Source organism: Tachypleus tridentatus, chromosome 2, assembly GCF_004210375.1.
Source record: "Tachypleus tridentatus isolate NWPU-2018 chromosome 2, ASM421037v1, whole genome shotgun sequence".
NCBI classification, from domain to species: Eukaryota; Metazoa; Arthropoda; class Merostomata; order Xiphosura; family Limulidae; genus Tachypleus; species Tachypleus tridentatus.
Window position 1 is genome coordinate 26,767,857 of NC_134826.1, and position 15,440 is coordinate 26,783,296.

The following is a 15,440-nucleotide window of genomic DNA, read 5'->3' on the forward strand; positions in this document are numbered from 1 at the left end:
TTTATACATTCAAATATTTATATATATCACAAACTGTTAAGTACATACATTTTTATTTATATTGTACTAAAAGCGTTTAGAGTATACAAACATTCTAAGGATGAATAGTGTCATATAGCTAAAGAATGTTGAAATGAAACATATTTTGTTCTTGAGATTTCTTTATTGTACGAAGGTTTTACCAGACCATCTGGACATGTTGTTTCATTAATATTAATTTTACTGACAGAACCTATGGAGAAGTCATTGGATCACGGAAAAAACTACACTATACATTAAACATTTTTACTTTTTTATTATTTTCGATACTTTACGCTGTAGGGAAGTTTGGCCCTTCTTTGATGAATTACACACGTTGTTAACACTCAATGTTTCAATCTTTTCATTTGTCAAAGAATTATGAAAATTATAAAATATCAACACCAAATGTTTCTACTTTCTCATAATAGAATCCAAATTGCCAGTAGAAGGAGTTCAGCAGACAAAGCAAATCATATTCCTTACTTTATCTGTATGTTTTATCAAATCATATACCTTGCTTTATCTGTATGTTTTATCAAATCACATTCCTTATTTTATCTACATCTTTTATCAAATCATATATCTTACATTTTCTGTATTCTTATAATATCATATATTTTTCTGGTTTTCTATTTAATATATTATATATTATGGCCACTATTTTTAATAAAATAATATATCTCAATGTTTTCTGAGTTTATTATGAAACCATATCTCACGTTCTCTGTATTTATTATCAAACAAACAATGCTAGAGTAATTAGTACGTTATTTCTATTGGTAAAAATGTGTTGGTTCTGTCGTCAGATAAAGCATGATGGCGCGTGACGATATGGGCTCTTTCGACATGCTGAGACTCAAAGATTGTTTATATCTACGGTACGCTACGTATTGAAAACATGTACATCGCTTACGTGCATAAGTGAGTTGGTTAGTTTTGTGTTTGAATCAAATTGCACTGTACGAACAGCGTTCATAACAAAGTTAACATTTCCTGTAAATGTGAAAACACTTTTTTTAAAATGTTAGTTTGTTTGTAGTTAATCGACACAATGGGTTAACTGTACTCTCTGTCCACAACAGGTACGGAAACTGGTTTCTAGCTTTGTAAGTCCAGATATAAGTTAAGATGTCACTAGATGCGTAAACAACAATTTATAACTCCACACATTTTAATACACATTTCAAATAACAAAAAAACGCAATTCAACATGTTTTTAGAAAGTTGAGGAGTTTAATTTCTTCAATATATAAATGATTGATTATTGAATAACAAATAGCAACAACTAACATCTTTATCTATCATATCAAACTGAGAATTTTACAATTATTCAAAATCTATGTCCGTTACGTAATAATAATTTTAAAGCTTTAACTTTATAATTGAAGACTAAAATTGGTAATGAAACATTGTGTACAATAATAAGTATTTCTATACCCTTTGTAGTGATTTTTAATTTAAAATGAGTTTCTATGTCTGTGTTGATAATCTAACATTATCAACTATTTTTTGATTTAATCTTTGTTTTAAAATTTGAATTTCTCAAAAATGTGCGTCCGGTCTTTGTATCTTCTAGATATATTTGAAAAACCGTTGATGTAACAAGTTTGACCTCATTCTTTTTCAGATGTGAAAAAAATTTACACTGTACATAGAACTGTCTAGTTTATCTGTCGAGAGTTAAGGTTTACATGTTAGCAACTGGAATTTCTCTACATATACAACAAATGAAAAGAATAGTCATAAGTAATGTAACCGACGCTCACTTCGAGCGACTTTCTTTAAATAGAGTTGAATACACTTTCATTGTTAGACTGACAAATTTATATATATATATATATATTATACAGGAAAATTGCGTTTGTAAGTATTTACCGTGATGTAGCCACTCACAAGAGGCTTGGAATATCGTAAGCAACAATGAAAATAAATCAGTTTTTGAACTTCCTGCTCTTGGAAAATAGCTTTTAAAATTTTATCTTCCTAACTAAATCCTTAGACGTTAACTGAACCAAGAGCATAGAGAGCTTTCAAGACAACTAAATATTGCTTTTCCTTGAAAAACATTACAGCTAAATTGATCGACCTCAGTTTGCAAATCAAGTTATGTTTTTTATCATACGTTAATTCTTGAAAAACGTATATTATGTTAGTTCTACGGTTTCGCAAACAGGTTTTTAAAACACACTCTTCGCATATATATACGTACGTAAACTGATTATATACTGCGTCATTGGCCCATGGCAACACGCAATGTTCATTCTTATTATGAACGTCATAAACACGTTAATACGTATAGACTGTTTTGAATTCGGATGATATTTTTGTAAACTGTTAACAACAGCGTCAGAGTTTGGAACTTGTTCGGTCCAAGTAAAGCCGTTTGTTTTAATCTTAAGTCAAATAAGCAATCATCTTTTGAACTAGTCGGACTGATGTGGTTGAGCAAGCAATAAATGCAACAACTGACAGTTTTAGTCAAATCATCTGGCCACGTAACTCGTGACGAAGAAAAATAAAAGTAGATTCCAGAACAGTGATCTTGCCTGAACTCCATTCAGCGATGAACCACTTACGTCGTGTTGCATGGCAGCTGGTTTCTCTCCTGAAATAAAGATAATTTTTTGTCTTTTCAAATAGATGACGAAAATTAGAACTGAGTTAGCCCTACTGATATGTATAATTTATATTGCACTTGATTATATAGGTAAATATATGAGAAAATTTTACCTACATCTAGAGATAATGAGAGATGCAAATTTTAGAAATGTATATATTATTGACTGGATCGTTCCCGACTTAAAATAAAACTAACTGATGCACACATAAATGTAAAGTAGGAACTGGATATTTGTTATGATTTCGTTCAGTGTTTAACATTTAAATAGCTCTTGTTTTTATCACGTTCGTTTCACGCGAGTTGTAGATGATATAACAGTTAACGTGCTAACTTGCAAACTGACGAAAGATTCAAGATTCGAACCGCAATATCTTATTGAATATCCCTTAAACTTTCAGTTATAGACTGGCTCGGCATGGCTAGGTGGTTAAGGCAGTCGGATGGTATTCTGCAGGTTGCGGGTTCGAATCCCCTTCACAGAAAATATGCTCACCCTTTCAGCCGTGGGGGCGTTATAATGTGACGGTCAATTCCACTATTCGTTAGTAAAAGAGTAGCTTTAGAGTTCGCGGTGGGTGGTGATGACTAGCTGCCTTCTCTCTAGAATTACACTCCTAAATTAGGGACGGCTAGCGAAGACAGCCCTCGCGTAGCTTTGCGCGAAATTCAAAACCAAACAAATAAAACAAAAAGTCAGTTATAGTTGGTTACAAATATGGCAGGTAAGTTTGTTAGTTGGGTAAGTAGCGCATAGTTTTCCCATTCTCGTCAGAAGTTTTAGAGATTGCTCTACTAGTACTCCAAGGATCTATCCCGTGATCAATTAGACCACGTGTTTACAGCATCACGCGCCGTTGACAAAAAAAAATCATATCTGTTACAATTGGTTTATGTTTCATTTGTCTCTTACTTTTCACGAACGAAATAATTATGTGTAATAGCCTAATGCAATACAACAGTTTGATTTCTTTTTACATACATCCAAAACAATAAGTCACTTACACATAAACTGTGACATAATAACACGTTAAAAGTTTATGTTACATTATACGTAAGCTTCCTTTATCCTGCAAATGTTATTACAATTTCATGTGATATTAATTCTGTGTCTCTCTACATGTGTTTACTTCCAACTTTAGTTAAATGTTATTATTTTTTCATCAATAATTCAAACATTTTGAAATTTTTATCAGTATAATTTATAAGACATGTTCGTATAAGTTTCTTAAGTAATTGATATTAAGTTTTGATCCACGTAAGCTTCCTATAAAGAGGTGTTCTAATACAATATTATTTTGAATCTACACCTGCTCTATTCAATTATGTTTATAATTTTTATACGTAAGGACAGAGTCTTTGTGTGTTTTGTCAAATAAGTAAGTCGGAATCTTCATCAAGTGATGACGTATGATGGTGAGAAAATCATAAAAGAGGTAGTTAAAATATTTTATTTATTGGACAGACTTGTACACTAGGTGCAAGTGTCCTATAATGGTGCAGATGTGCTTGGTAAACGCATGTTTTATGGCGAGTCATGTTGTGACATGTTTTGAATTAGCTAGAATTTAATTTACTCATGTATCACACGGTGCGTTAAATCATGTAATTATGCCCAAAATGTATTCTAAAAAAAATTATGTTCTGTAAGTATTAACTCTCTGCCTGAATTCCATAAAGAAAGAACTTTTGTCCATTAAATTTGAAATATTCACCATAAAGTCGTCAGATTCCTTGTTAGTGCACCATATTTAACTTTTGGTTTCATTTCTTCCTTTTGTAGAATTATGGTGGTGATGTGTGTATTTTACAATAGAGTACTAACTTCAATACAAGTCAGCACTGTTTTTACATCAAGACCATCTATTGAAGGAATGATGAAGAACTAGATATAAGAGCCTGGAAAGCTCCTCCTTTAAGTGTATAATATGTCAAGTTGAAACCAAGGAGAAATAATTTAGAGGCAGAAACAGAAGCGTTAGAAAACGTTACATTGATCAATGATTAACACGAGACTGTGGTTATAAACGTCCAAGCCTGATTGGGAAGGATGTTAAGTGACATCATAACTGCTGCAAACACTAGACACGTAAGATTAATGTGTAAACCTCCAGGCAAAATAAACAACCTAATGGTCCACCTGTTGATGTTGCATATGCCAGACGTTCTGTGGCTTCAGCGCTTATCTGAAGTCTCGGTGTGTTTTGTCAAGAAGTGTCAAATAAGTAAGACAGGATCTTCATCAAGTGATGACGTATGATGATGAGAAAACCATAGAGGAGGTAGTTAAAATGTCACATCACAGATGTGTACAGATGAAGAACACGACCATAAATATTACTTCCCAGGAAGCTGAATAACGTATTTAGCATACTGTATTTAAAAAATCAAAAGAAAAAATAATATACACATAACTTTTAATGTACAGATTTACACAGAATACGTACCGACATATCCATGCACGATTCCTGAAGAAACAATGTAAAATGTGGCTATCTAACATCTAGACCAGGCATGGCCAGGTGGTTCAGACACTCGACTCCCCGTCACACCAAACCTGCAGCCCTTTCAGCCTTGGGGACGTTATAATGTGACGGTCAATCCCAGTATTCGTTGGTAAAAGTGTAATAAGCCCAAGAGTTGGCGGGGGATGGTGATTACTAACTGCCTTCCCTCTAGTCTTACACTGCTAAATTAGGGATGGCTAGCGCAGATTGTCCTCGTGTAGCTTTGTGCGAAATTCAAAACAAAACAATCTAATCTCTATCCTTCTAGTTAAATTATAGTATGATAATTTACACAGCGCCTAATTACGAAACTGTTCTGTATTGTATGTACACTTGTTTGCTATCTAAGCATTTACAGAACTCAAGCTACGTCAGCGCGTACTTCATTTGTTGTTTATCCCTCCAGTATTGACAACACTCAAGCTACGTCAGCGAGTACTCCATTTGTTGTTTATCCTACCAGTATTGACAGTAATCAAGCTGTGTCAGCGCGTACTCATATTTATTGTTTATTCTTTCAGATTCGTACACTTGGTCAACATTTATGTATTATGGCAATCTTTCAAAAATTACAAATTAAAGAAAATCTACTCTGAGTTTGGTGTGATGTGACAGTTTTTTAAGATTGGGTCCTGTTGTTTTTGTGTTTTTTTTAGAATTTCGCGTAAAGCTACTCGAGGGCTACCTGCGCTAGCCGTCCCTAATTTAGTAATGTAAGACTAGAGGGAAGACAGCTAATCATCACCACTTACCGCCAACTCTTGGGCTGCTCTTTTACCAACGAATAGTGCGATTGACTGTCACGTTATAATGTCCCCACGGCTGAAAAGGCGAGCTTGTTAGGTGCTGCAGGAATGTGAACACGCGACCCTCAGATTACGAGTCGCACGATTTAACCCATCTTGCCATGTCGGGCCGATTGGGTCCTGGATTACTTATAAAGAACAGATCTTAACATAAATTCAGTAATAAAAAGAGATAATTAAATACACTGTTCCTCAATTTTTACTTTAATGACCAGGATACATATTTGACAGTTGTACATTTTATAACAATATATTTTTTGATAATTGTACTTTTTTAACAATAATTTCTCGACAGATGAAAATTTTTAACAATATTTTTTGGTAGTAATGTCAATAACATTTAAGAATGTTCGGCCGACTTAGATTATTTATGATAGTCCTAAATCTATATAAAGGCAAATAAAAAACCAACAATTCTTTGTGACAATAGAACATGAAATATACGAAAAATAGGTCTGTCAAACATTCCACAAAATACAGTGGCGAAATGTAACATTAATGAGATAACAGAATATAACTAACAAAACACTTTTGTGGTGCAATTCATGCACTGTTGAAGCGCTCAAGATATTTGATATTAGCATTAACAAAGATTGATACAACCCTCTCTAACAATGTATTGTGACACATGAAAGCCCATTAACGGGTTCTACCAGTGTAACTTTAGTGTAGCTTGACATCTGACATAAATTATTACCAGACACGTTTCTGCTTAGCTACAAAGGTACGTAGCAATGTAGTTTGGTTTGGTTTGAATTTTGCGCAAAGCTACAAAAGGGCAAATTGCGCTAGTCGTCCGTAAATTAGCATTGTAAGACCAGAGGGAAGGCAGCTAGTTATCACCACCCACTGCCAACTCTAGAGCTACCCTTTTACCAACGAATAGTGAGATTGACCATCACATTATAACGCTCCCACGGCTGAAAGGGCGAGAATGTTTAGTGTGACGGGATTCGAACCCGCGACCCTAGAATAACAAGTCGAGTGCTTTAACCTCCTGGCCATGCCAGGTCGTACGTAGCACAACAATAGAGATAGTAAAACAAAAACCTAATGTTTAAGAAAATGACAAAAAAAATAATAAATGAATATTTGAGTTAATAAAATATACATAAAATAAATAGAACATTAATAAATTTTAGTGAAATAAAATTAAAAATATTACAAAGTGTGTCTAACACAATTAATCTCACTGCAGCTGTCAACATCCGACTCATATGGATTGAGCAGGTGAAGTAATAAATAAAATTGAACCCATATTGGTTCGTTTAGAATTTCGCTGAAAGCTACACAATGGTTCTCTGCACTAGCCGTCCCTAACTTAGCAGTTTAAGACTAGAGGGAAGGCAGCTAGTCATCATTACCAACCGCCAACTCTTGGGCTACTCTTTTACCAACGAATTGTGAGATTGTCCGACACTGTATAACGCCCATACGGCTGAAAGGGCGTGTGTGTTTTGGTGTAACGGGGATTCGAACCCACGACCCTCGAATTACGAATCAAGTGTTTTAACCACTTGGCCATACCATGTTTGAGCCCCATATATTATCCAAAAGGTATCAGGTCATCTCATAAGTAATGTCCGAAAATTTAATAATGGAAAGTGCATTATAATTTCTGTCTTTGTAGAAGGCTTTAATGACTAAAATGTGTAGTAGAATGTGTATAAATATGTTCAGACAATTAAAAGAAACTATCCCAACTCCACTTTTCAGATCATTAATCAAATAACCTCTTATGACGATGGATTTGTCTGAGGAGCACGTTAGACATATAATGTTTTATGAGTTTAAAAAAGGCAATAGTGCAGCATAAGCTACACGAAACATTCAAAGTGTTTATGGTGCAGGGTTTCTCAATGAAAGAAAATGTCGATTGAAGTTTAGGTCAGGTTACTGCAGCTTAAGTGATGTCCTACGTTCAAATCGTCCTGTTGAGTTTAATGATGACTGCACTTGATGAAGATTGTGCTGTAACAGTTGAAGAACTAACACTGAAGCTTGATTCAACCCATTCATCAATTCACTACCATCTGCAACAGCTTGTAAAGATGTCAAAACTTGGAAAATGAGTTCCCCATGATTTGACAGATGCTAACCTTAGGACAAGAGTGGACATTTGTACCACTCTGCACTCTCGTGAACGTAACTCATTTTTTTGGACATATTAGTGACTGGAGATAAAAAATGAATATATTATAACAATGTTAAGCGCCGCAGACAATGGCTCAATGCAATTAAACTGGTTAGAGCACAGGCCATTATGGACCTCTGCCATAGAAATGTCTTGTTAAGCTTTGAGTGGGATATTGTTGGTGTGATCCACTTTGTATTGCTGCATCTCAATGTAACAATTACATCAGACTTTTATTGTCAACAAGTAAAGCGCTTCAATGTTGCACTGAAGGAAAGATGCCTGCTTTGATCAAATGTAAAGGTGTTGTGTTACACCAGGATAATGCACAGCACCATACAGCAAGGATCACATCTGCAAAGACTGAAGAGCTAAACTTGGAAAATACTTCCACATCCTACTTATTCTCCAGATTTTGTTCCATCTTATTATCACCTATTCAGACGTTTGAAGAACTGTCGTGATGGAAAAGAGCTTGGAAAACATGAAAATGTCAAAACTACCCTCTCTACATTATTTTCCTCCAAACCTCAATAATTTAATAGAAGTAGCATTCAGAAGCTTGTGAATCGTTTGCAAGAAGTAATTGATAATAAAGGAATGTACATTATTGATTAAATAATATTAGTACAGCGGTAAGTCTACGGATTTTAAACCCTAAAATTAGGGGCTCGATTCCCCTCGGTGGGCTCAGGGGATAGCCCAATGTGGCTTTGCTATATGAAAATACGTATATACACAAATAATATTAAAAGTGTTTGAGATCATTTCTTTTTTTTTCTGAACCTAAAATCGGATATTACTTAATGGATGACCTGATATATAGGATAAGATCTGGCTAGTTCGCAATAATAAAACTTAGTAAAGGAAGTAACAATAATGGTAAATATAAAAACTAAAGAAATTAGCAAAATTTAAAATAATTTAACGAATGGTGTAATAATATATTGTATAGGATCTTTTAAACAAATTGCATAAAGAACAGTAAGAGCTCGAGTTAATGGGAGGTAAAATTAATGGTAGTCACCATGTTACAGGTGGTAATTAGTTCCTTACGGAGCGTATACGTCCCCACGCAGCATGGATCGAATTCGGCCATCCAAACAATACGAAAATGTGTTTCCTAATTTCGCCAATATTAACGGATAGGGGCTGTTTTTGGACAAATAAAATGATGAATAATAATCTACCTATTTTCATCAAGTTTCCCAAAAATCTATTTATTTTAAACTGAGCTATGGGGAAAAGTTAGTATAAAAAATTGGTCCCTATATTAATAGCTAGGAATTTTTTAAATTTTTGTGGCATAGCTTTGACCTTGAGCTTTGACAAAAACTAATCAATTCTAAGTAGGGTCATAGTCTAAATGCATACCAACTTTCATGTAAATCAGATCATCAGGTTTTTTTGAGAAAACTTGTTAACAATCATACAGAGATGAATTACGTTTTTAAGCGATCGTCATATTCTCCTAAACGTTTTATATTGTAATTGCTAGAATAATGGTGAATTTCTCGCAAACTTTCACGACTTTGGTTTCCAAAATGTGGTAGTAGAAATGCCCTTTGTTAGAAGTAAGCGTGACATTATAAAATCTGTTCACTTAGTCTTATATAAATAATACATTTTAAAACTTATCCAAAGTATTTGTATTTGGAGATAGAAATCTCATAACTTGAAAATTAAAGGTATGTTTCGACGAAATCTTTGAACGTAAATGTTTAAGTAACAATGCTAATGTGTAAATAAAAAGAGAAATTGGTTTTAGTGAAATACCTTTATAGAGAGTTAGTTTTATCAGGTAAAATGTGTTCAACAGTGAGTGTGAAACAAATTAAAATAAACCTGATAATACGTACATAAATATCACACATATTTCTACAAGATTGAATAATTTGCAGGACTTTCTTGTATCTTTCTTCCAAAGTTGTGTATTGTGTGAAACTTTAAGTGTGAACAAATATGAGTCGGGCACATGTCAGCTGAAGTTCACTCCCAGAGGAATTCCTTGTGTTTGTTGAAGGACAAATGTGTTATTAGGTAAAATATGTTTTAAAGAATTCGTTTACTGTGAAACAATGATAATTCTTACGAGTAGCGTTACTGTAAAAAACAACAGAGATTACAAATGTAAATGGCCTGGCATGGCCGAGCGTGATAAAGCATGCGCTCGGAATCTGAGGGTCGCGGGTTCACATCCGAGTCGCGCTAAACATGCTCGCTTTCCCAGCCGTGGGGGCGTTATAATGTTACGGTCAATCCCACTTTTCGTTGGTAAAAGAGTAGCCCAAGAGTTGGCGGTGTGTTGTGATGACTAGCTGCCTTCCATCTAGTCTTACACTACTAAATTAGGGACGGCTAGCACAGATAGCCCTCGAGTAGCTTTGTGCGAATTTCAAAACAAACAAACAAACAAACAAAAACAAATGTAAAGCATTGACATAAAATAATTTCTTGTCATACCTTGAAACTCTTCATGCCTTACTCTCATTTGTTCCTCAGTAGAAAGAGTTATATATAAGAAAACTTGACTAAAGCCCGAAGTGCCTCTTGTTATAGAACAAAGTCATATTTCTTACTTACATTCAGTGTAATTACCAATGATAATGACCTGATTAACAAAAATTCTGTCTTTAAAAGTATTTCGTTCTCATTTACTGACTTCAGCAGGGATGTTTACTCTAAGACAACTAGTTAACGTTCTATACCAAAACACGTAAAAAGATCTTATACATCGGCGTTCTGTATTTAATCTGATAGATCCCACGTTTATAATATATTCTCTACGTTTAATGGCAGGCCGAAAAGACTTCACTAAATAGAATTAGGTAATTAAACCATGTAATGGATGAGTTTCCAACAAACGTCAGCCCTTATCATTTCTACGACAGCCAAGCTCTTAATTCGCGAGATACCCGGGAACTTATGACATTTGATAAAATTGGGAGATACGTTACTTCCAATTTATTTTAATAAATGATTAAGCTATGTTAACATCTTTCCGTAACGCTTGCTACAAAATGTATTAGATTTATGGTCCAAATAGCATTTGATTGTTTAAAATATAATTTATGTAATATTCTGCATTTTGACATTAGAAATTTCAAAACGTAAGAAAGAAAGACAAATGCGTGCTACAAGTTATTTATCACATACGTAATTTGAGATAGGACGTATATAAAACATAAGTAATATGGTAAGTATATTTGTCTTGGATTTCGATCAAAGTTATACGAGAGCTATCTGAGCTAGCCGTCCCTAATTTAGAACTGTAAGACTAGATGGAAGGCAGCTAGTCATTACCACCCACAGTCAACTCTTGGACTACTCTTTTACCGTCACATTACAAGACCCCCCACAAAAAGCGAGCATGTTTGGTGTAATTTGGTAAGAAGTAGTAATGTTGAGAATTACTTTGTTCACGTGCAGGTAATGGGACCCATGTCGCAGAGGACGTGCCAAACAAAAGGACACTTGGTGGGTGTTGGGTGTTGCAGGATATATGATATACGAATTATCCTGCTTTTGTTATCTCTTCTCAATCTTCACTCTTACATTATTTTGTTAGTGGCATATTTCTTATCAAAATATTTTACAAACAAACACTTATGCCATAGTTTGCCACTAACGTAGTAGTAGTGTGGTGTGCTGTATAACTATGTTACTTGTCTAAACATTAGGAGAATAGTGTGCTGTATAATAATCACGGTGCACGTAAAGAGAAAAAAAAAGGTATTTTATTTATAAGTCCATTTAACTTGAATAATCTGAATTATATAGTTAAGGGTTAGGGACTTCCTTCGACTACATGGTTTGCTTGAAACCTTATTTTACAAATGATTAATTTTTGCAAATTAAGTAAAGTTAAAAAAACAAATTAAACATTACGACCCCCATCTTACTTTTCTTGGAAACCCTTTTATTTAAAAATTAGAGGTACCTAGATGCATCCAAACCATTCTAATTTCGATGAAAATACTATAAGTAATAATTCAGCCAAACGTATCTCAGTTCGGCTGGTATGTGTATTAAAACTTTTACTAATAAAAGATGACTTAAGAAGGTCGAAACGTTGTTCTCTAATATATTAGTAAAAGTGTTAATACCTATACCAACAGTCCTGGATACATTTTTACTTCAAGTGAGTTTCTCGTCATCACGAATTAAATTCAGTCAAATTAAGTATTAAAAAGAACAAAATTTTATCCACGTATAACGGTTACGATCATACACAAAGTTGATATAATGGTTAAAAATAGTTTTCTGATATCATAGATGCACGTGTTTCTTTCAGATGTATTTAGTCTATAAACATTCACTCAGTTATGTAGAAACATGCTGCAACATGTTACAAAACATTTGGTGCCAGCACTTTGAAGTTTCTACTTGATACACATGAGTAAATGTGAGCAAAACTACAACAAACAAGTAGCATGTTCTCTACTATATTAATTATATAAATACCAAACTATATGTGAGTTACTCTCTTTAGTGTCTTCGAAGCTGTCCACTCCTAGCAACCCAAGTACAAGGAATAAACTGAAAATATGAAACATATATTTCATTTGTTACCATAAATGTGTTTTTGTTTTTTTTTATAAATTGACAGATTCTAATCAAGTAACTTATGTTTCATTTGTTACTACAATTATTTTTGTATAATCGATAAATTCTATATTGCTTTCAATTTTACAATAATTGGGTTAGAAAGGCCGATATATTATTTAAATTGGTCGCTGTCCAAATTATGCGATATTACATTATTCGCATGTAAAAATATAACAAGCAATACTGTAATATAAAAACCAAATTCTCTGTTTATCAACTTATGTCTAACGTAATTTATGACAGATCATTTCACAATTTTATAATGATTAGTAAAAATGGAAGAATCATATGTGGATAGATAATCCATAACTAATTATTCTCTCCTATGTCGTGTACAAAAGTAATTTGCATATTCTTAATGGAAGGAAGCGTTTTATTTCATAATAAACAGAAGGACAAATCTTGAATATATTAGATTTATCTTGAGTACGAGTTTATTTTTGTTTTTCATTTAAACATCTAAAGCTTTCCCTTCCTGTAAATAATTTATAGCGGATTTCCTCTCTATGGTAAAATACTTAGTAATTTAGAGTTGTTGTAATTAACACTAATTAGCCATTGATGTGTCTGATAATATATCTTGGAAATTTCAGGACAGAAAATACTTGGCTTACTGGCTGTTTAAATATGTATTATTTATACTAAACCATAAACTACCTTCCTAAATATATTTTTGGCATACGTAATTCTTCTTACTATCTTAATAATTATTATATCTATAAATAAGTAAACTGAGCTTATTTGTCCTGAAACATCTACAACACTAACATAAACAATATAATAATTATAATTATAGAACGTTGATTAGTACAATGGAAATTAAACAATAATTATCATTCTCCGCTGGTACATCAGTAAATCTAAGGCTTAACAACGCCGAAATCAGGAGTTCGACTCCGCTCGGTGGACTCAGAAGATTAGGTGATGTGGCTTTTTTATAAGAAAACAAACAAACTCCATAATTATCTATACAAAACATTGCTGAAATGTTTGGAAATCAAACAATAAATTTCTTTACGGAAATATCCTGAACACAACTGGAAATCAATTTCTCTGGATTCGCTGTAAATGTTATTATTTTTCCTACACAAATATATGTTTTTGAATAATTCAGATAAATAAATTATACTCATTTTAGGCTAAAATCGGCTGCTTCTTTGTAATTTTATTGCATTTACTTTAAAAAGTCATAATTCGTTTTGCTTCATATTGTTTTCTTTATAATTTTGAAAAAAAGGTAAAAATCGTAATTTGGTTATAACTATTATACACATCCCTTTCACCAGAATTAAATGTTGATCTTACATTTGAGGTTTCTAACTTTCTGAGAAGTTTGAGCTGATTTAGATATTAGATTTAACAATCTAATGGTGATTAACTAATGCATTGTATTGTTTTATGTTCTTCAAGTGAATGTTAACAATGATTGAGGGCTTCTTATTGTTAACTGGATTAATAACAATATTAAACACAAACGTTGTTCTCTCCTTATCAATAAAAGGGTTTATACCCATACCAGCCGTTCTGAGATACATATTTCCACACTGTTATACGATAACGAACTGTAATTTCAAATGTCTAGACGAACCGTTATAAATATTCATGATAGTTTCATCATTTAGATAAAACGAACAAAACTAGATGGTTAAAAGCGAATTTATTTTTTAAAACGTGTAGTTATTTTTGGTATTTCCTTATTATTTGGGTCATTTCATGAAATAATAAGTTTACTGTAATCGTGCAAAAAAAATCCATTCGTTAATAATTATTTTTAATATTCAATAGATTCTTCACTTACCATTTGTTATAACAAGAGAAACGCTTGCAGGACTAGCATTTGATGGTCCACAAGTATAATTACCGCTTTCTGATTTTCCAATATCTATGATATGGAGTTTACTTATCACTGTGTTATCTTCTGCCTTTTTAACAGAAATGCGCCCCCGAGCCGAGTCGTAGTTGATCATTCGATTATTATGATACCAGAAGACGAACACAGGTGGATCAGGGCTGTTTCGGATCACACAGGTGAGTTCTATTGAACTGTCCTTTTCCACGATAATCTTGGGACCACCTTGTATATAAGCTTCTGCAACTGAAAATCAGCTAATAATAAATGAGTGAAACACTGCAAACAACGCAATAAAAGCTGCAAACGTTTATCTTGAACGGCTATTAAATGAAACGGTACCAGTAAACTAAAGTTTCTCGAACAATTTACCTGTACATTTCCTCATGTGGTTAAGTTAATCCTTTTATTAATCGTCCCAAGTTACAATCATTCTAAGTTTTTAAAGACAAATATGCTAAGATAATAATATCTAATCAACATGCAATCGAACTTAAATTACTTCTATAGAAAAAAATCTTTGCTACGTAATGAACGCTTGTTCGATCATAACTACTGCCTTGTAAAAACTGTGTAGGCCCTTTATTCTTTAAAAAAATCACAAAACAAAATAAATCAATAAAGTACCTTCCTCTTACTAGAAGAACAGAGGTATATCTGTGGACATTCAACACTAGACATTTATTCAATGTCCTCGGTGAAAAGAGCACAAGTAGTGAATTGTGTAGTTTCGTATTTAACTGCAAACACATTTTTTAATTAATTAAGCCCAAACAAATATCGTAAGTTAAGATATTCAGATTTTATCAAGTTTTTATCGTTTGTAAAACAAAAGCAATTTTACATCTCTTAGATTTGAGAGATACTTTTCATATAACTATATTTTGTTTCTTCCTGT

At 33.1% G+C, this 15,440-nt stretch overlaps 1 protein-coding gene across 1 annotated transcript in view; it reads right to left on the reverse strand.

Annotated features, from left to right (window-relative positions):
• Positions 1-2,460: 2,460 nt before the first annotated feature.
• The window catches only part of LOC143235342 (zwei Ig domain protein zig-8-like), a 99,555-nt gene continuing 86,575 nt past the window's right edge, over positions 2,461-15,440 (reverse strand). The window contains exons 4-5 of the mRNA XM_076473430.1: positions 14,492-14,788; positions 2,461-2,626 (exon numbers count right to left, since the gene is read on the reverse strand). Of these exons, the coding sequence (XP_076329545.1) occupies positions 2,505-2,626; positions 14,492-14,788 (419 nt within the window). The 3' untranslated portion in view covers positions 2,461-2,504. The remainder of the gene's footprint in view (positions 2,627-14,491; positions 14,789-15,440) is intronic.